General features: G+C 43.3%; 1 protein-coding gene across 5 annotated transcripts in view; it reads right to left on the bottom strand.

Moving 5' to 3' along the window:
• The window catches only part of IL15RA (interleukin 15 receptor subunit alpha), a 529028-nt gene that overhangs the window by 272557 nt on the left and 233613 nt on the right, over positions 1-22858 (bottom strand). For 4 of the 5 annotated variants that reach the window (XM_085653558.1, XM_085653562.1, XM_085653563.1 and 1 more), the window contains exons 2-3: positions 13786-13883; positions 13344-13434 (exon numbers count right to left, since the gene is read on the bottom strand). The exons of the other annotated variant lie outside the window; for it this stretch is intronic. In XM_085653558.1, the coding sequence (XP_085509684.1) occupies positions 13344-13434; positions 13786-13883 (189 nt within the window). The remainder of the gene's footprint in view (positions 1-13343; positions 13435-13785; positions 13884-22858) is intronic. 5 annotated transcript variants of the gene reach the window in all.

The following is a 22858-nucleotide window of genomic DNA, read 5'->3' as shown; positions in this document are numbered from 1 at the left end:
AGTGAGGAGGAAGCCACCAACAGCAGAAGTAGTGTGCCAGCCCGGAGACAGACAAGATCTCTCACTGAAATTCTGCAGGCAGGGCTGAAATGGAAATTGGGGGAGGGGGGGAGGTTGGGATGTGGACACCACCAGCCAGGAGGAGGCAGATCTTTGTACTCCAGCAGTTTTTAGCAACAACAACCTGTAGTGTCCAATGAGCAGTTCCACCACCATCTTGGCCTGCACCCAGCCCCACCGTAACTCCAGATGCCCCCATTCCAACTGATAGCTGCACCCTCTGCACAAGTATCTCCTCCTCCCAGTGCCCGCCCAGAATAATAGCAACAGTCGAGGGACATTTCAGCCTTTCAACACATTCAGGGACGTAGACTCAAGGTGGAGTATGGGATGAAACCGCCCAAATAATTGTGTTGTCGGTTACAAGGGAGCATAATCTGTTCTGCTGCCAATAATAATGTGTTTATTTTATCAATATTACTGGGCCCAGGAGGAGGGAGTACATGAGAGCACAGGCATGGCCCTGAGCTCAAAGCCCACATCCAAATGGAAATCTCTCTGCCTATCACTCACTCCATTGTGCTGTTGAGGTGACCCCCAAGTGACCTAACACTCATGCCTTCCTCCTTTGTCAGGGTGTGGTATCGCATTCGGAGCCCAGTGCTTGAGCAGCATCGTAACATATGCTGTCTCTGCATGCCAGTGATTTTATCTACAATTTGAATTATACTTGTGTGTTATCTGAGTGCTGTGCTCCCTCGTGAGAAGGCAGGTGGACCAGGCAGGTGGGGGAGGCAGGTGGGGGGAGACTGACGCTCTTCAGGTGTGTTTTTCTTTTACATTTTTGTCTACCACAGGCCACATGTGCCCCTGTCATGTATATGTACCTATCTTGTTCGGAAACTCTGATGTACAAGTTTAATGTATGTATGTATTGTCCTGCCAATAAGTGCTTTGAAGTGGTTGTCAGTTATCAGCAGCACCTTAAGAAAGTCAGACAATAAAAACTGAATTCTTACATGATTCTGGGAACGTGCATTTGTAGTTTGAAACTTGCGCATGTCATTTTGGGTGACCAACAGCTAGGCTATGGACAGGGCCAGAGCGGTGAGCACCTGGCGCTAAGTTCAGGGGCATGGAGTTGGGGGCACTGTATTAGAAAATAACTTGGTTTAAAAGCGTCTGCTGCAGCAAAGTCCCTGGTGTGTTTCAAAAGGATTCAGGCGACAATAAAAGATTTCAAGATAACGCTAGTGATTAAAAGTTAAGTTCCTACTGAAAAGAGATCAGAGTTTTGTCTAGTGGCAGTTTTGACTGTAGCACTGAGAGTTAATGTGCCTTCTGCAAAGAAAGTGTACCATGCATAGCACAGAACTGTATTTTTGTGGATAGCTCAGTGGGTTTCTGTTTTTGTAAAAGAGATCCTTTTATTACTTGCTGTTCATAAATACCAGCTCTAAATAATATGCCACAGTGACCTATGAACTGCCATCAAAGACCTGCATGCAAACAGCATGGTATAGGTTAGAACGTTATGTTTTTTCCCCTGTCATTCATTATCTTAATGTTGCGAAAAAAGAGTTGGTTTGGATAGAAATACAGTCTCATTAGTATAGCCAACCCCAACCACTGCGGTATGTTTTAAATCCTAAGTTTGTGTTTTTTCAGACCAATCACTCTTAAAATATACAGCCTACTAGTATGGGTGACATGTCATTCCTACACCTTGTAATCCTCATTGTCTTATGTACTATTTTCTACAGACTGATTACACATGTATGATTCATTGTCCCTGCATAGTTTATGTGTGATGTAAAGTGCTCTGACACCCTACACTGGTACGAATAGCGCTATAAAACAAATGAAATGCATTTGCGAGAGGGGCTATGGAGATAAGAAGGGCAATGTTGGATAGCTGTAGTGAGGAAATCAGTGGCGAAGGAGGTCATTGGAGGGAGGATGCACTGAATAAGACTGCCACACCAGGTGCCACCAGCTCTAAAGCTGGCCTTGGCATCAGAATAAGCTGCATAAACAAGAGACATTTAAAAAAAAGAAGTGAATAGTCCCTTTTAAAGTGTTCTTTTTTAATTTTTGTCCTTTTGTGATGCAGTGACCTGGGTGTAGGATGAAACTTAAAACACTCAGATTCATTTTTCAGGTAAAAGCAGTCTGTATCCAATTCTAAGTGTTCTATTGTGCCTTTTAATCACATGCTAAAAAACTTTCATTATAGTATACTGCAGTTTGAAAATACATAGTAGTCACTTTGAGTTCTTTGCTAACTTAAAACTAATGCCCCTAAGCTTGGCCGTTATTCACGTTCAGTGACCTCAGACCATTGCTACTCTTTTCAGTTGGGTTCACCATGTTGGGAAATCTCAGAATCACACCCGTCTAACGTTTTTGACTAAGCTAAGCCCCTGAACATACTAGAGCTCTCTTAAGCAGCCCATGTCCTTCCCCCAGAATATCTGTCCTGAGCTACTCTCAAGGAGGCCCGAGGCCAATCAGAGAGGTTCAGGGAACAAGCTCCTGGGGTGTCTGGGATATAGTTGGAGAAGTCTTTATTCTCTGAGAGATGGTCACTGAACTACTCTGAACTTTATGAGGCCTCGTGACCTCCTTGATATCATGTTTTATTTTCTGTCTACCTCCTTATTCTGTCCCACCTACTGTTGAACTGTCTCCCAGTTCATCTATGATATCTGTTTCCCCTGCTATCCCTGTGTTTCCTTCTTCTCGTGAGGTGGTTCATCATGCAACGTCCAACCATTTGAGGTTCATATCTGAGTAGGACTTCTACATTGTTGTGGTTAAGACAGAGAGCCTGGATGAGCAGGGGCATTTGCCCCCCAAGCAAGAACATGAATCAGACTCTTCCTCTGACTTGGATAAATGGCTTTATTATAATTTGGGACAGTGAACTCTTGTTTTTGGACTATATATTTGTGTCCTTTGTATATAGTCTGCTTCCCTTCACATTTCCTGACATGGTTTTATTATCCGCCTATCCCCTCCAAGTTAGCATTTTTCCCTCTGCTTTTGGACTCCATTTTAGTTCAGGGTGGTCCTTCCCCATGACAGATTTTCGTTTCCCCCAAAACTATACAATTTTAGCTAAAAACAATTATATTTTAATACATAAAATAAATTAAATCTCAAATGTGGACGTCCTACTTGCTTACTGGTCAATTATTTTATGAATAACGCATTGTATGTCCAATAAATGTTTTGGTAGTTAAAAAATGCTTTCAGAATGATTTTTTAACCTCTTGAGTGCCCATGACGAGATGGTCTCGTCATGGGCCGCGGTTGCGCTGTGCCCATGACGAGACTATCTCGTCATGAGCCCCGCCCGCTAATGAAACGCCCGGCACATGGCACTCAAGGGGTTAATGTGTTACACTTTGAAGGCACACAAAGAACAGGACAATCATAACATTTTCCTATTTTGCAAAAGCACCATCAAACAATCAGCACAGATGAAAGTTAGACACAGGTTTGTTATCCAAAAATAGTACATATTTGTATTAAATAGTTACCATGACTGTGTTAATTATTGAGTTGCCATTTTTCACACAGCAAAACTAATTTTGGGGTGTTTCTCCTACTACTCCACCTATGCAATGCTGGTAGTGAGATTGACTGAGACTGTGCTTATATTGTACACAGCGATCGAAGTGCATTAAAAATAAAGTCTTGAGACCTGTGATGATGGCTGGATTGGGGGAGGGGTCACAAGCATTGGGGCTGGTTCATAGGTGTGGCTAAAAAAACAAAATATTATGTACTTTTTTTGGTCTTTCACTGTCAGTTTGCTACTGATAAAATAACACGTATCTTAAATGAAAAATACATTAAAAGAGTTGTTACTCAGTGGGACATGCACTATAGTACATTATGAAACCTCTATTAGTTAATGCACTGTAGAGGTCTGTGTGTAGCCAGAGAGCCGCAGAATTAAATCAAGGTTGATGCAGTGGAGAATAGTGACTTTTTAGTGCTACAAGGTCGCAGCCTGGGACAGAAAACACTGTGAATATGCAAGTCATTATTTTAGACTTGCACTACACACAGTATAAGATAGACTGTGACAAAATGCGTAAAGTGTTTTAAGATAAAATGGTGCTTCCAAAATATAGATTTTGGTAACATCCAGACTGTACGTAATGCATTACATCACTGTCCCTTCACCTCCTAGTCAGGGGTAGTCAGTGGCGGCTCCCCCATTTGGGCGTGGGGCGTCGCCCCACTACTTTCTCGCTGTGCGAGAAGGCAGAAACATAAACGGTAAAAACTACTGTTTATGTTTCTGTCTTCTCGCATTGCGAGAAACCAGAAGTGACTCTGTACCTGGTTGGGGGCGGGCGGGTGGGCGGTCCTGCTCGAGGGCAGGGGGGAGTGGCTGGCCGACCAAACAGTCAGTACCCACAACAGTGGGTAAGCCACTCCCCCTGCCCTCGAGCAGGACCGCCCACTCTCCCTTTTTAGGTCTCGCCTGACCCAGCGCATGCGCTGGCCTGGCGAGACTTTTTGTGAGGGCTCAAAAAAGTGCTACCACTGTAGCCTAGAGCTACAGTGCATGTGCGCGGGTGCGCGCGCCTCACTTTCACGGCCGCAAGGCCGCTTTGATGTTTGATCGCGATCACTTTCACTTTCGTGGCCGCTTTGATGTTCTCCGTGAGCCCGTTTTTTTTCTTCCTGTTTATTACTTCTATGTAGTAATGGTGGCACCCTTGCGCCGCCATTACTACAGAGCAGTAATAAACAGAAACAAGCATTGGCATAGCCAATAGGCCTCGCTTTTGGGACAACTGTTGCATGGCTAAACACTTATAAGGTCCCAAAAGCAAGACCTATTAGCTATGCAAATGCTTGTTCTCTATGCAGAGAAAATGTCCCGGCTGGGGCGCTGTCATGCTGCGCCTACCAAGCACAATGCTGCCATTGTAGCATTGTGTTTGGGTTGTGTAGGAGAGGGAACCTGCCTGCTGGCTGTTTCCGGTTCCTGCAGCAGGAACACGTGGACCCAGTTGCCGATGACCAGTACAGCGTGACAGGCCAGGAGCGGAGACGGTGCGGTACCAGGCACTCAGGTACGTTAACTTTTTATTTTAAATGTTTTATTCCCCACCCGCGGTAAATTACTCCAACGTGTTAGTTAACCGAACCAGAACCTCATACTGGCTTCACATGCGCTGGAGGCTGCTGCGGCTGCCTTACCTCTGATTCACCAGCGTGGGGGGTACGTTAACGTTTTATTTGAAATGTTTTATTCCCCACCCGTTTAAAATAATTACTCCAACGTGTTAGTTAACCTTGTGAACGAGAGCACTCACTCCCTCGAGCATGCAGGCGGCCGCTGGGACTATGTGCACTAAGCAGCGCACTGACACCGGCTTAATGCCTCTAGGCGCTGAATAGGTCACAAAGATAAAACAGAAACTTCAGAAAGAAGGCTGGGTATAAGACAGAGTAGAGCCCTGCCGAGAACCATGCAGCCTGGACCAGCTCCAGGACTTGGGCGTCAGAGACAGCACAGCTCTGAATTGTCCATTCACACAATTGCTGTGCAGTGTAAAATGCTGCTAGGTATAGGAGAGGGGCACACGGAGGGGAGAAGGGGACACTTGTTTGCCACTGATCCAGCAATGATTAAAGCCCCCAGTTTTTCAGGCGTTAGCGGCAGAAAAGAGCATAGTTAAACTTAAAGCTTTAAAAGGGCCGGACTCCTAAATAGCCGGTCCTCAAAGCGCTATTAAAAGCCTGGCGCTTGTTAAGACCTGTAAAAAGGCAGGAAATCAGCCTCTGAAATACAGCTTCAGCACCAATTACTGGGAAAGCAGACAGGGGCTGGGTGGGGAGTGGGGGCGCCTGAAAACATTCTTTGAAAACCATGTAATCGCAGTCCCTGCAGTTCTACTGAATAGAACACATTGCAAGCACACCAGGCAAGAAGAGCGAGTTCCAAGAAGCTTCTTGGCACTCGCTCTTCTTGCCTGGTGCTGCGTGTGCTTGCAATGTGACCCTATTCCCGCTGTTGGACTCTGCCCGCACCGGTCCCATCTGACGTGGAAGGGCCAGGTTGACCTCATTTGCTTTAGCTACTTGAATCGACTTTGTGCGCTATTTCCTCGCTGACCCTTCTCGCGCCCATGAAGGCTTGCAAGGCCCGGAAAACTGAAGATATGGAGTATGAATAATTTCAGCATTTGATGTAGAGAAGTGAAGAAAAGGAGCGAGCAATGGGAATTAAAACAGAAAGGGGGAGGGGGAGAGTTGTACCAAGAGTGGAAACGGGGGTGAGAGAAGGGGAAGGAGGGACAGAGATAGGCAGTGAGATCAAAAACAGGAGAAGGATAGAATGGAAAGTCAACGGCTATGACAAGCCGTGAGAGTGGGAGGAGAAAGACAGAGGGACTCACAGAGAGGGAGAAGAGAGAAGGGGAAGGTAAAAAAGAAAAAAAAATGCGAGTGGGAACAGCAAAGTAAGAGCGAGAGAAAAGAAAAAAATAGGATGAACAGCGAGAGGCAATGAGTGCAAATAGCAGAGCGTAGAATAGAAAGGGGCACTGGCCTGGGTGCAGCAGAGACAACGGAGAAGCATTAGAGATGGACGCTGAGAGTGGGAAGAAAAGACAGAGAGAAAGAGAGATGGGAGGGATAGACCAGAGCAGCGGAGACAGGGGCGCAGCCATCCATAATGCAGCAGGGTCAGTGGCACCGGGGACCAGCAGCATGAGGGGGACACTTTACCTCAATTAGTGGCTGTTTTTCTATTATGCAAAACCACTGGATCGTGAGCCCAATTTCCTTCCTTGCACCCTTGTTACGTTACTGGGCAGAGAGTGGGAACTTGATAGATGCAAGGAAGAACTGGAAGAAGCAGGTACCAGCCACAGTAAGTTAGAGAAAGTGAAACACTAGTGTTTGGAAAGGAGAGGCCTGCTAAACAATACAGAGCAACACAGTCCGCCCTGTTGGCATGTCTACAGATGCAGTGCTGGTGAACCTGGTCTGTACCTTTAAATTCACACATACACAAGGCATCATTTACATGCAGAGTCAGGGCAGTACCCAGTTGATACTCTCAATTATATATTCAAAGTCAGGGCAGTGACAGTATAAGCACCGAGTTTGGCTCACAATCTTTTGCTGGGACTGGTGTTTTCTAGGCTCAGCCTGACTGACCTGTATCTCCTGGGCTGAAGTGCGTTCAGGCCCAGGGCACAATCAATAAATGTGTTCTTTATGTTTTGTGTAGAATGTTAATTAAAGAGCATCTGATTCACAGTTGCCTTATTTACCTTCCCGCTATCTCAAATTTGCTTGAAAATGCACCATTTGCCCCCGTAGGTGGGTCGGGCTCGCTCGCAACATTGCAGTGCGGCTATTGTTTTACGGCAATTGTTTTACGCCTCACCACTTTCAAATGTCACCAACCGCCACTGGGGGTAGTAAGTACTATATAAATACAATAACAATTAAAAGCATGCACTTCACAGCTTAGTTGTTAACTCTTTGCACTAGGACTCAAAAAGAATAACTCTTTGTCATCACTAAGCTTCTAGTAATTTGATTAATTAAAGCCAGTACGGGCTCCCAAACATCCTTTACATTTGCAGATTACCGTTTACGTTTGCAGATTAACTTGTTGCGGACTTTTGCATTTCTTTCAGGCAAGCATGCACCCTGGCAGGAAGACTTGTTTAGTTGTCTGCCCGTTCAGTTTCACGGCAGAGGAGACTCACTGACTGACCCTTCAGCTGAAGCATTTAAACTATCGGATTTATCCATCTTGGGCGGTTGTCTTTTTACAAAAAGTAGGGGAACGGTTTTCCATAAATCAAAAAAGTAGAGGCACATCGTGCCTCTTCGATCCGACCCACTTTGACCTCTGGTTGTAGGTAGTTGAGTTGATGCCGGTGGTTGTGGCAGAGGTGGGAGGTTGGCTGCTGGTATGTCCCTCCAACTTTGATGTGCCTCTGTAGAATCTCCTGCAAAAACAACAGTTGATGGACAGAATGCAGAATAATGTCATACATTCACCCCAGTACAGAGATCTGGGCCTAAATCCATCGTTATTTTGCTCACCATGCCATTCCAGTTTGAACCCAGACATATGCAAATCAGTCTTGACCCTGTGCCTCATGGGAACAGTCCAGCCCGAATTGCCAAGCCAGGTCCTCCCTGGACTGGAAACAAGTATCCTAGGACCGGTTTCGGGGTATCACCCCTCTTCAGCCAGGATAGCTTGATTCCAGTGGCATGGAGAGCACGGGACTCACGTCTGAGCATACCCGTCCCACTTGGGGTGACAAATGCAAAAACAACAGTTGATGGACAGAATGCAGAACAATGTCATAAATTCACCCAGTACAGAGATCTGGGCCTAAATCCATCGTTATTTTGCTCACCATGCCATTCCAGTTTGAACCCAGCCATATGCAAATCAGTCTTGACCCTGTGCCTCATGGGAACAGTCCAGCCCGAACTGCCAAGCCAGGTCCTCCCTGGAGTGGAAACAAGCATCCTAGGACCGGTTTCGGGGTTTCACCCCTCTTCAGCCAGGATAGCTTGATTCCAGTGGCATGGAGAGCACGGGACTCATGTCTGAGCATACCCGTCCCACTTGGGGTGACAAATGCAAAAACAACAGTTGATGGACAGAATGCAGAACAATGTCATACATTCACCCCAGTACAGAGATCTGGGCCTAAATCCATCGTTATTTTGCTCACCATGCAATTCCAGTTTGAACCCAGCCATATGCAAATCAGTCTTGACTTTGTGCCTCATGGGAACAGTCCATATCGAACTGCCAAGCCAGGTCCTCCCTGGACTGGAAACAAGCCTCCTAGGACCGGTTTCGGGGTTTCAACCCTCTTCAGCCAGGATAGCTTGATTCCAGTGGCATGGAGAGCACCGGACTCATGTCTGAGCATGCCCGTCCCACTTGGTGTGATAAATCCAAAAACAACGGTTGATGGACAGAATGCAGAACAATGTCATACATTCACCCCAGTACAGAGATCTGGGCCTAAATCCATTGTTATTTTGCTCACCATGCCATTCCAGTTGGAACCCAGCCATATGCAAATCAGTCTTGACCCTGTGCCTCATGGGAACAGTCCAGCTCAAACTGCTAAGCCAGGTCCTCCCTGGACAGGAACCAAGCATCCTAGGACCAGTTTCGGGGTTTCACCCCTCTTCAGCCAGGATAGCTTGATTCCAGTGGCATGGAGAGCACGCGACTCACGTTTGAGCATATCCGTCCCACTTGGGGTGACAAATGCAAAAACAACAGTTGATGGACAGAATGCAGAACAATGTCATACATTCACCCAGTACAGAGATCTGGGCCTAAATCCATCGTTATTTTGCTCACCATACCATTCCAGTTTTGAACCCATATGCAAATCAGTCTTGACCCTGTGCCTCATGGGAACAGTCCAGCCCGAACTGCCAGCCACTGGAATCAAGCTATAGTGTGGCAACAAATTATGGCAGCAATCTCATTATAAGGGACAAGTGGATTTTTTTTTACAGGGCAAGAAGATTTATAAAGCAACCTGTCCCATGGACAATTAGATATTTTATTAAATTCCACACCCCTGAAGGCGGATAAGTTGTTGACATGATTAGAGAGAGAAAGGTCATTGTCCATATGGATTCCAAGACTGGGCACAGAGGAGGTAATAGATGGAGTAGAGCCACTCTTTAGTGGCAGAAGTAATCTGATAAGAAGCGCAGGGTTTGCTTATCAAACAGCACAGCACTTCAGTCTTGTCACAGATTAATTTTACTGCGTTTTAACCATGCACACACAGTTGTGAAAAGCCTCCAATTGTCATGGAGGGGATTGATCAATAGATATAATTATATGGGTGTCATCAGCATAATTCCTAAAATGTATACCATGTACCAAAATCAGAAGAGTCAGCGGATAACCATTAAACAAAGTCAGCCTCAATGAGGAGGCCTGGAGTACTCCTTCTCTAAAAACTCTAAATTTGGACTGAAAAGGAGGAACATACAGGAATTGATTGTGTAGGTAGGATTTACACCATTTCAGAGCTGCACCACTGACACCAACCTTCATTAGTTCGGAAATCAGGATGTTATGGCTGACCATATCGAAGGCGGCCAATCGATCAAGTAAGACATGGTCCACTTAGTGACACTTGTCTACCGCCATGCAAAGTCATCCAAAATGGAGGCCAAGGCTGATTTGGTGCTGTAAGCCAGTTGAAACTTAGATTGGGTAGGGTCCAGTGAGGAATGGTGCTCCAAACAATTCTGATAACACCTTGTTGACATATTTTTCCATGATTTTTAATGGAAAAGGCAGAAGGGAGTTTAGCCGGAAATTGCTCTAAAACAGATGGATCGGCAATATGCTTTTTTTTTTAACAACGGAACAAACCTACCTTTCTACCACCCAGAGGGAACAGAGCCTGTTGCTAAAGAATGATCACAAATGTTATGGAGTAGCTAACCCAGCAGACAACTCCCTCCACATTCTTGGTGGCAAAGGTAAAGGGTCTAGTGATGAGCCAGATGAAAGAGAATGAACAATAGTCAAAAATGTTCCCCTATCCATTGGAGCAAAGTCATCCAAAACTGGCTTGAGATCTTGAATATCAGAAATAGAGGTAACACTTGACAGAGCCATCATCTAGGTATCGCTAAAATGCAATGTAGTTGCCTTTTGGTCTAGATATGAAATTATGTTTAAGACTTTACTCTAATAAAATGTCAGCCAAACTAATGAAAAGCATTTTAGAGTGAGTAATGGTTTGAGATGTATAGAATGGGCTAGATAAGTATTCTGCAATAGAAAAAATCTTTTTGTATCATTAGGAACCTTGATAATTTTTTTGGTGAAGTACTTGGATTTAGCAGAGAAAATAACTTTCTTATGCCCATTTACGACTTGCTTAAGTTTATGTTCCAACTTCAGGGTATCACTGGCCCACCCTAATAATCTTTTTATTTTTCTGCATTCAAGTTTGGAGGCTTTAAGAGGGCCATTATGCCATGGTGACAATTAACGAGAATATGAAGATTTTTTTCTTCATTTGAAGGACAATGTTAAGAGCCTGTGTAATCCGTGGCTGATAAATAGCCAGTTTATCCTCAACATTAGCACCCAAAGATGAGGGTCTCATGGCTGTGGGAGTATCGAGTAATGCCTTATAAAACAATTGGTACATGACCGGACCAGACTAGCTTTATTACGTGCACGGTCATGAATATGATTCTTGTCCTTTCCCTGGATCTCAAAGAATTAAAAAATACTCTGTTGAAGCCTGAGGGAGCACCTAAGACATTGTGATCGTACCTGGGGGAAGAGGGTTATGGGGTAAAAAAGTAATCAGTGGTATGATTATCAGCATGGTTACGGCCAGAGACAAACCGGTCGCACAGCTGTCATAGAATTCAAGAGATTCATGTTGTGTGGATTAGTAGAGGCAATGTTTCCCAGTGGGAAAAAAGCAGAGTGGGTCTAGTGATGAGCCAGATGAAAGAGAATTAACAATAGTCAAAAATGTCCCCCTATCCATTGGAGCAAAGTCATCCAAAACTGGCTTGAGATCTTGAATATCAGAAATAGAGGTAACACTTGACAGAGCCATCATCTAGGTATCGCTAAAATGCAATGTAGTTGCCTTTTGGTCTAGATATGAAATTATGTTTAAGACTTTACTCTAATAAAATGTCAGCCAAACTAATGAACAGCATTTTAGAGTGAGTAATAGTTTGAGATGTATAGAATAGGCTAGATAAGTATTCTGCAATAGAAAAAATCTTTTTGTATCATTAGGAACCTTGATAATTTCTTTGGTGAAGTACTTGGATTTAGCAGAGAAAATAACTTTCTTATGCCCATTTACGACTTGCTTAAGTTTATGTTCCAACTTCAGGGTATCACTGGCCCACCTTAATAATCTTTTTATTTTTCTGCATTCAAGTTTGGAGGCTTTAAGAGGGCCATTATGCCATGGTGACAATTAACGAGAATGTGAAGATTTTTTTCTTCATTTGAAGGACAATGTTAAGAGCCTGTGTAATCTGTGGCTGATAAGTAGCCAGTTTATCCTCAACATTAGCACCCAAAGATGAGGGTCTCATGGCTGTGGGAGTATCGAGTAATGCCTTATAAAACAATTGGTACATGACCGGACCAGACTAGCTTTATTACGTGCACGGTCATGAATATGATTCTTGTCCTTTCCCTGGATCTCAAAGAATTTAAAAATACTCTGTTCAAGCCTGAGGTAGCACCTGAGACATTGTGATCGTACCTGGAAGAGGGTTATGGGGTAAAAAAGTAATCAGTGGTATGATTATCAGCATGGTTACGGCCAGAGACAAACCGGTCGCACAGCCGTCATAGAATTCAAGAGATTCATGGTGTGTGGATTAGTAGAGGCAATGTTTCCCAGTGGGAAAAAAGCAGAGTGGGATAAGATTAATGGAGGAATTAAATCCACAAAAGACTTTACAAATTTAATAGATAAGCCAGGTGGGCGATAGCACAGTACGCCTGCAATAGACAGAAGCAGAGACGAGTAAAGAAAAAAACAAGCAAATGTTCCAGGAGAGTATTAAGATTCCAAGTGTACCTCAAATTACAGCTAAAATGCCACCTCTGCATAGGGAGCGAGGAATATGAATATCTGTGAACTTAACGGAAAGGCCTTACCATAATCAGGGTTACTCATTTGAGGTTCGGGTTTTGTCGATGAAAAGCAATTGTAACTGTTCTGATGTTTAAAAATCATTAATTTCAATTGCATTTTTTACCAGCGTGCGAGTGTTAATCATTCCACACCCAATTTTGCTTCTGGTTGCCTTGATAGAGAATTCAAATATATCCCGTTCCTTAGTTATTGCTTAGTTGAGCTCTCGCAATTGCTGTGAAATTTCCTTATATCCCTACCAAGTAAAGAATATCACATTACCCTAGTAAAGTAAACCAAAGCTAGAGGCTAAGTTTGTGGAAAGACAACGATAAAAACAATGATAACAATTAACTAAGCAGTGGAAAAAACATAAACACGCTAAAACAGCTAAATATTAATAAAGTGAGTCACAGCACACAGATTAAACCCAAGAGGTAGAATAAAATGTGCAAAATGACAAGCGGCTACCTCTATAAAAGCAGTCATAACCACAAGTGTTGATATACTAAAGATGCATACAAGAAAGGAAAACAAACATCATCCTTAAAATGACTTATACAATTTCATATTCTTACAAAAAAGAGATAAATGACTTATTGAAAGAATTAATGATGAGATGCAAAAGTTAAAATAAAAAATTCCTGAACTTACCTGTTTGAAGGATGCTAGATTGTCTAATAGCTACTGCCAAGATGTCCCCTGATGTAATCGGTATTAATGTTCTCAAGCTGGACACCAGGGGCTGTTGAATGGCCGAATCCGATAAGAAAGAGAGACATATATAGGGGAGGAAGTTATCATAAATCTTAGAGGAAGATGGTAGTTAAAAGATTTGAATACTCATTTTAGACCTGCAAACACAGCTCTCCTGCAAAGTAAGACACAACCTAAAAGATATCTTATAGTGCTACCCTTACATTGGCAAATGAGGGCAATTTTATAAGACAATATATAATATTTAAACAAAACAATATTTATTGAGCATGGTGCCAATAGGGATGTGTGACAAAAGACATATAGCTACCCTGTTGGTAATAAATAAAGAGGTTAGATGTAAAGGCAAAAGAGCAGACATTTAAGTTACTTTCTTTACCATCCATATGCTGTGTGGTGCCAGTCTGGGATTTGGTGTACTGCTAGGAGTAGAAGCTGGCATTGTGGCAGGATGTTGATGGGACAGTAATACAGGGCCTTTAAAAAGGTACAATAAATGTATGAGTATATAATAATGTAAAGGTCAAGGTTGCATTTGAATAAAATTAAAAGTCATTTTTAAACACATTGCCAAATAGAGTGTTAGGTTTTACAAAAGCAAGTGATGAAGTTCTGTATAGTGAGTCAGATTGTTAGTATAACACCATACTTGTGTGTGTAGGTGGTTTGCGTTGCAAGGCCCTGCCCTGTGGGTTCTACTACTGCAGATGCAATGAATCCAGCCTCAGCTGAAACAACCAATATACTTGAAAGAGTTGTTGGGTGTATAGATAATATAAAACATATAATTAGCCAACATGTAGGAATTTATAGGGATTATGTCAGAGGATGTTTTTGGGGGGTGTATCTGATGTGTGCCTAACAATTAATGTCTGAGTGATAGACATATGTGGTTTAATGAATGCAGGATTGCTTTTATAGAGAGCAAGAGAGAGAGAGACTTGGGAGGGTGGGTTAGAATCTTACCTGCCACCACATTAGTGTTGTCGGAAAGAGGCAGGCCCTATAGCACTGTGGTGAAAACATCCTCAAAAGGTGTGAGACAGAGATGAGATCCAATAGGCCATCCAGGAAGAATTTGTGCCAGGTGAAACATGGAGATTTCTACTTTACATGCCTCCTCTCATCTTGCCACTTTTTTTAGTTTTCCCACAGTGCAAGCTGCTTCTATCAGTGCATTGACAAGGTCTGCCATCTCCTGCCATCCGGCTGCCTTTTGGGTTCCACTGATAATAAATGGAGGCAGTCTGTGTTTTTGTTGTTGTATTGTACCACAAGTTTAACTACAAGAGCGATTACCTCCTCAATGACATTTCTCTTTCTCTTCAGGGACTGTGATCTCTATTTTAAGGCAGAATGTGATGGCTGCAGAATCTGAAATCTGAAGAGACAAAAAGACTCTGTGGAGCGGCCAGTAGTTATGTTGTTGAAAGGGAGCAGGTGTCAATTGAGTAGCACCGATTTCAGGTATATAGAATGATCCTATTCCCTTCCATGCTGAGCTCTCTGTTCCAGTTGTGGAGGTCTCTGTCCTGAGTTCAGAGGTCCCGCAAAGTGTGCGAAGGTCTCCGCCCCTAGTGTGGAGGTTCTGCTAAGTGTGTGGAGCGTGAATTACAGCTGTTACTAGTAAAAACTTTGCAGTTGTAAACTATGCTTAGTCTCATTCTACTCCCTAAAATGAGGGTTTGGAGACATGCAAGTCTACGCTTCGTAGTAAATTTACATTCTGAAATAGTGACTAGCCCAAAGTGGCAAACTGAATACAAAATGTAAGAGTAAGCTTAAGTGTACATTTACCTTTGTGAATAGTTACCAGGCTCTGCTATAGCTTAGGTGTGATTGTAGTCCTTAATAGTTGAAGAGGTGAATGGGTGCTATTTTACCACTTTAGACTGTAGTAAATGGTTGCTTCTTACAGGAACTTCCCAACTGGAAAATAATGTGATTTTCCATGAAATCCATATGGAAATCTATGCCAGACGCAGCTTTTCATGCCGATTCTAATCACATTTTGCAAATTCAAGTGGTAAAACTACACCTGGATGTGGATTGAAATATCTGAAAGTTGCTTTACTACTTTGTGATTCAAGTCCCTAGTATCCAAATTAGAACAGTGACTATGGGCCATATTTATGAAAGGGTTGTGTCGCTTTTGTACCACGCAATGGGGTGCATGCGCGTCACATCCCTTAAATGCGATTTATCAAGTAACGCATGTCCACCTTGCGTGGCACTGAGTGGCTTGATGATGTCATAGCAACGCAGCACAAATCGCTGCATTGCATTACTCAGCCCCAGAGAGGCGCTCTATGGGTGGTGAGTGGGTGTTACCAGGAAAAAGCCATGAATTTTGATGCATTCCCAGAGTTACCATAAGTGGAAGACCTGGGAATGCGCAAAGCTGCTCGCACCCCCAGGTGAGGTGTAACGAGGAGAAATATTTTTATATCTCCTTGTTTTTCCCTCTTTCTATGTGTTCTGCATTCTGTAATGGTCGTTACGAGAAAGTCTGCCATACAGTCAATTCTTGATAATCCCAGTGAACTGCAGCAATGTCCAGCACTATAAGCTACAGGCAAGTGAGCTTGCAGACAAATTATGAGATAGAGATGTTCCAGATTTCATCATTCAAAACAGCTATAAACGAGCAAGAAACCAGAAACAGGGAGCAACTCCTTGCTTCGAACCATATCAAGAAGATCGTTAACAAAAACTGGTGCATGCATGCCAACAATTTAGAACAGTAAAGTGGGAGATTTTAAAATAATAATCGGGAGAATGTATTTCTCCGATTTACTTCTATTGAGGCCTGAATTTTGTTTATTGGATTTACATACATGCCAACATTTTAGAAGAGGAAAGTGGGAGATTTCCAAAAATAATCAGGATATTGTATTTATCCCATCAACTTCTGTTGAGGCCGGAATCGGGCCTATTGTCATGTATGAGACTTGCAATTCTGCTGCTGCTGCAGGATTGGATATTAGAAATGCAAATATACATTTTTTCCCCTTGCCTGTCAGGAGCACGGATAAAGCCTATGGGTGGCAGTGAGAGTATGACAAAAGACCAGATTATTGGCAGTGCACACTCCGAGTCACAAAAGGCAAGTCCCTGTATCCAGAAGCCTGCCTAGGAATCGGGTTTTTGGATGTAGGAATCTGGAGGCGGGAGACAAGCCTTGAAATCGGTAGTCTCCCGCCTGAATCGGGAGGGTAGGCATGTATGTTGTCTTGTAATCAAATTTGGATAATTGAACCTTAAGAGACCTAGATTTGCTCTCAAAAGAGGCTGCAACATATGGGACTATGTCGTCCATACTTGGCCACACATACCACCTGCAAAAACAAGCACGGTGCCGCCATTGTAGGGTCTACAACCAGTTGTGGGACACTTCCCGTGTGGCTCCTGCAACGCATGCAATCTGGCCAGTCCTACAAAGACTATTGATCTGGGTTTAAAAACAAAGTGGGTGTTAAGAGGATAAACCAACTGCAATACCGCACACATCGTCTATATGATCACATGTCCATGTAAATCGAGGTAAATTGGGAGGACCAACAGGAACATCAGGACCTGAATAATTGAGCAAATAAGCAAAGTCAGATGCAAGAAGGTCACCACCAAAATGAGCAATCACTATTTGACAGCTAACACCACCGATGACTTACGGGGGATTGTCCTAGGGACAGTAGACAATACAAACTAGAAATCAGACAAAATTATTGAGCACGAACAACATTGGGTCTATCGTTTTCAGGCGTTTAAAAATAGTCTCAATGACAACATCCCTTGGTTGGCCTTCTCATCCTGTCGTTAAACCTGTAACCAGAGATTTCAAGTACCCTTCTGTTTGTATTATCACTCCCAGGGGGAGGGAGGGGATTTATGTGGCCTGAAGTATATGTCCACTGTAGACATTGAGTGGAATGTAACCTAATATTTTGCAGCCACCTTTTTATACAAAGGGTTCCCATTATCATTACCACATGCTGGCATCTGGTTCCTTCCAGATAACAACAGCCAGAGTGGCAGGAATATCACAGCCATCATTTTCTGCCTTCCTACCCTCTGTCCTCGATGCCATCATCAGGCTCACACCCCAGTACCTCCTCTTCCCCAAGACCTACCAACAACAGCTGGGTGCCAATCAAGGCTTCTATGCCATTTGTGTTAGGTGGCATTAATTGCACACTTGTGCGATTGGTTGCCCCAGCAGAAACATCCCACCTGTAAAGGAACGGGAAGAACACCTACTCAATCAACATACAGGCCATTGTGGACCATCTGGGGATCTTAACCAATGTGCTGGCCAAATACCCTGGAAGTGCGCATGATGCCTACATCCTCCAGCACAGTAACACCAATAAGCACTTCCAGAATGAATTATATAGGAATGACCTACTTGATGTTAAGGAATCTGAAGTAAACATACCAACTACAATTTAAAAATTAATTACATAATAGTCATCCTTGTGTCTGTCGATGGAGCTAGGGGCATATGTATGAGAGGTGTGTCTCATACTTGCACCATGCATCATGGTACATATGTGATGCAAACCTCTAAGTCAATATTTGAAGACACACAAAGCTACTTTGCGTGGTTATGAATGGCGTCCAAAATCTGGAGTATTATAGTAGCGTAGTATTCTCTAGGATCACCATATTCTCAAAAGGCTGACCAAATCACGTCATTCCAAATATTTTCTTGTTGTATAAAACCAAAGATAACAGTCTTCACAGTCGGTATAAGGCTGTAACGAGCGCAGAGGAAAAATGACGAGCAAGGCTTGCTCGTCATTTTTCCTCTGCTCGCCAGCCGTTATCTCCGGACCATTCGGGCGCTCGTTACAGCCTTATACCGACTGTGAAGACTGTTATCTTTGGTTTTATACAACAAGAAAATATTTGGAATGACGTGATTTGGTCAGCCTTTTGAGAATATGGTGATCCTAGAGAATACTACGCTCTAATATAATTTCAGTCTACATAAGAAACAAAGGGGAATTTTCTACAGATTTTACGGATCTGGCATTGTATCTAGTCATGCCGAATAGGACTGATTAGTTCTTGCGTCTTATACATGCCCTGAAGAAGTCCGCTTCTAGGACGAAACGCGTCGGCTGTGCTGTCAAGATCAAATTGTATCTTTAATTCTGTATTTTAAAAAGATAAGATGAATCATTATAACCTTTGAATAAAAATGAACTATTTTTGAATAACTTTGATGTGGGGAATGAATTATATTATTGCTCTTCCCGATTCTTTGATGTGTGGTGCACCTGTGCTTGTTTTTTGAAACTGTTAGGTCCTGCTGGGGACTTGCATTGTAACAGTGGGTGCGATTCAGTGTGCACACATACCCCTAGCAACTATATAGGAATACAAATATGGAAGGGACAGCAGTTTAGGTGCTGGCCTATAGAGGGCTCCACTGTTGGGTGTGTTTCATGCCACTTGTTTGCATATGTATCATTAAACCGTTGGCGGCCAAAATTGATCAGCTCATGGCAGAGGTAACAAGACTGAGCGTTCTTCTAAATAAGACAGTGGAGGAGGTGGGTAGTATATCAACTCTGGTGCCAAATAGAGCCGCACTAAATGTGGAGCACCCTAGGTGTGGGGTAGGGGCTGAAGAAAAAGTGACATTGAATCCTCCCCTCATTCAACCCATAGTAGGTAAGGACGGTCAGAATGTAGCTAAAGAAGATCTCCCATCAAGACCTACTGCATCGCATCAAGAGAGAGACTCATTCCAATGTATCGTCGAGGCTTCCCCCCTCGTATTAGTCCTTGCTAACGCACCCACCCTGTCGCCTGGCAAAGTGGAATCTACATCCTCTTTGATTAGTAAATCGTTGTATTGGATGTTAAATAATATGAAGATGTCTCCTTGGGGTGAACAACAACTAGCAGGGGAAATTATCATGGCAAGAAGAGTAGCATGGTTAGGGAATAACCCGAAAAAATTTGCGGGAGATTGTATAGTTCTCAATTTCTCAAGTTCAGTTGTACTCCCTAACGTCCTGGCAAATATATTCCCCCCTCAACGAAGGGGTACCGCTATAATCCCACTAACGCTAGAATATTTCTATCGTAGGGGAGGAAGTGAAGTGAATCCGATGAGATCAAGACCAAAGCGGATTCCTGTGTCTAACAAATGGGGTAGGAGTGACTTAAATAGCGATTGGGGTATCAGCTTGGAAAATAGGTTTGGGGTCTTGTCTTATCTGAATGAATGTGACTGACTTGAAAGGGATGGTAGACTGGAGAAAAAAAAACAAGCCAAGTCTGATAGATTGTGTGTTCCTATAGTGCAGAGATTAATTTCATCTAATGTTGATCTTATCCCCCGACCAGAAATGATGGAAGTATCTAACCATCTAGAGAGACAGTTTGAGAAAACTGACCCAGTCCAACCGATTTGCTCTAACCCTTTAGATAAATGTCAGGGCTCGAAAAATCTGAAAAATGGTACTAGTCCTCCAGGTCTAGTACCTTGAAAAATCTCCTCGACCCAACAGTAACCTACTTGACCTCCGTCTCTGAATGCGTCGCAAAAGTGACAAGATAACAAGATTTAAAGGCATCTTTATTGCTCATTGCTTTGTGAGCAATAAAAAGGCCTTTAAATCTTCTTATCTTGTCACATTTGCTCCGTTTTCAAAGACAGAGGACAAAAGTTAGAATGTTTTCCTACTCGCCAGAAAGGGCGAGTAGGACCTAAAAATAGCTCAACCTCATAAAATTTACCTCGCAAATACGAGCGGTCGAGTGGATTTGTCGAGCCCTGAATGTGATAGTCTAGGATCTGAGGTATTAACAATAGAGCCTCTCGGCAGCTCATTTACTAATGTTGAGCATGAGTCTGAGACGGAGGGTGAGATTCAAAATTTGTTAACAATACAAGACCCTTCTTGTTTCTCAGCAGTTGAGGCAGGGTTGACTTTTCTTTCTTGGAACCTTGCTGGAATCGGTAATAAGTTAACGTCTCCTGAATGGTGTAGCTTTGTTGACCAGTTCGACATTTTCTTTTTTCAGGAATCCTGGTCAATGGTACCAGTACATCGTTTGGGGTTCCTTAATTTTCAGGCACCCGCTATCAAAAAAACCAACGGTCGGCCATCAGGGGGCTTGATAATTTGGATCCGCCAATCACTATGCTGCAAAATCAAGCAACATAGCTCTCTATCAAATGACATCTTGTCAGTGAACATCACATGGGCCTCTGGCCATGGAGTGGCAATTTTTAACATTTATGCTAGAGGGATGGTTGGGGGACAAACATCCGATGTAATCACTGCTCTCGACCTCCAGCTTGAAACACTTCCAACCCAGCTGTCTATTATTGTGGGAGGTGATGTTAATACTACATTTGAGCCTCTTGGACATGAGGACCAATTTCCTGCTGCTGAGGAGGATAGTAAATGGGGTGTCCCTCAGTTGGAACTTCCCGTAGTTAAAAGATGGTCAGCAGTAGCTATTCAACTCAAAGCTTTATGTTTAGAGAGAGGGCTCAGAGCAGCCAATGGGCGTACCCCGTCTGATCGCCAGGGAGTAAAAACATTCGATAATGGTAGGTCCTCCAGTCGCATAGATTACTTCCTGGTGGATATTAGAGAATGGCATAGGTTGATTGATATGACCATAAAATTTAGGGTGGAAAGTGACCACAACCCTCTCTGCATGGAATTCCAAGCACTAAAGGGGTTTAGAGAACCTAAATTAGGGGGGGGGGGAATCACCTTGGATATTGTAGCCTCGAATAATATGCGCCACGTTAAATGGGGCAGATTTATTGAGCACCCAGAGAAGTTGGAGGATCTTAAAAAAGTGGTGATAGATGAAGTGGTTAACATAAACATTCAATCTGCCAATCAAAACTTCCCCCAAGCCATGCTTGAGGCCTATACCCACTTCTTTATTAAACTTCAAGGGTTCTTTATGAAGAACACAAAAGCAGATAAGGCAAATAAAATAAAAATATCTGAGGCGGGATGGTACAATAAAGCTTGCAAAGTAGCCCGCCAGAACCTCAGTGCTGAACTTAGAACTAGAAATATTCCAGGTGTGAGAAAGGCTAGAGAGATATACAGGCACACACAGAAAGTGGCCAAGAAACAGTGGGACGAGGAACAGTGGCGTGATCTGAAATCTGCTTGTGTAGCTAAAGATCAAAAGCAATTTTAGGCCATAGTCAAATGGGACAGAGGAGAGACAGCTCAACCGCCCCAAAACAATGTTGCCAAACATCAGTGGGTTGATTTTTTTAGACCGCAATATGCCTGTAATCCATCTGAAGGAGAGTGTTCACTTCCCCCCACTATCTTCTATCAAAGTCAGCTATTTACGACCACCAAAGATGTCAACCTAGCACTAAACCGTGTGACTGGGGGTAGAGCCCCAGGAATGGATGGCATTCCAGCCGATGTGTTTTTAAGTGATAGATTATCTTGGTGTCAGTATTTTGAATAGTTAGCTAATTCTGTGGCTAAGGGTGCGCATATCCCCACCTCATGGAAAGGTGCGGAAATAATTCCGGTTTTTAAAAAGGGTGACAAATCACTACCTAGTAATTATAGACCTATCAGTCTTATAGACTCAGTCCAAAAACTTATAGGTCAACTAGTGCAAAATAAACTGCTATCTTGGGTAGAAGAAAATGACATTTTGTCCCCATATCAAGCTGGTTTTCGACCCTGTACTAGCTCTGTTGATCAGGTTTTTTATTTTTTAGCACTTTATTGGAGGAACGTGACCTTGACCAATGGGACACTTTATGCGGTCTTTGTAGACCTGAAATCAGCTTTTGATTTAGTCCCCCATTCCAAACTTTGGAGGGTTCTCGCTGAAGCAGGGATGGCGCCGGAACTGTTAACGCTTCTTGTCCGCTTGCATGAGAACAATTACGCAAGAATCAGGTGGGGGGCACAGGGTGAGGTGACTGACTCATTTCCTGTCGAGCGTGGTGTCCGACAGGGGTGTGTTTTGGCACCCACGTTGTTTTCTTTATACATCAACGGCATAGTAGATCATCTTAGCTGTTCCCCCACGGATGCCCCGATATTAGCAGGGGCTCGCGTGCCAGTCCTCATGTTTGCGGACGACACGCTGATAGTTTCTCGGACTCCGAGCGGGCTCCAGAAGGCAATAAACGCGTTTGGAGATTTCTGTCAAACGCATGGACTTGAGATAAACACCTCCAAAACCAAGTTCATGTCCCTGAATCAGCGGAAAACATTCAAAGGTGTAATCAACTTTAATGGTACTCCCATTAGAACAGGTTGAGGCATTCACGTATTTAGGAATATCTCTCCAGAGTAATATGAGCTGGAAAAGTCACATTGATATGGCTGTCTTAAAATTTCACCAGCTGGCGGGTGTAATTGCTTCTAAGCATAAATCTTCTTTAACCAAGCCCATTACTCCTGTCCTAGAAATCTACAACAGGA

The sequence above is a fragment of the Triturus cristatus genome, chromosome 4_1 (genome assembly GCF_964204655.1).
Source record: "Triturus cristatus chromosome 4_1, aTriCri1.1, whole genome shotgun sequence".
Classification (NCBI taxonomy): domain Eukaryota; kingdom Metazoa; phylum Chordata; class Amphibia; order Caudata; family Salamandridae; genus Triturus; species Triturus cristatus.
This window is presented reverse-complemented; position numbering and strand designations above follow the sequence as displayed.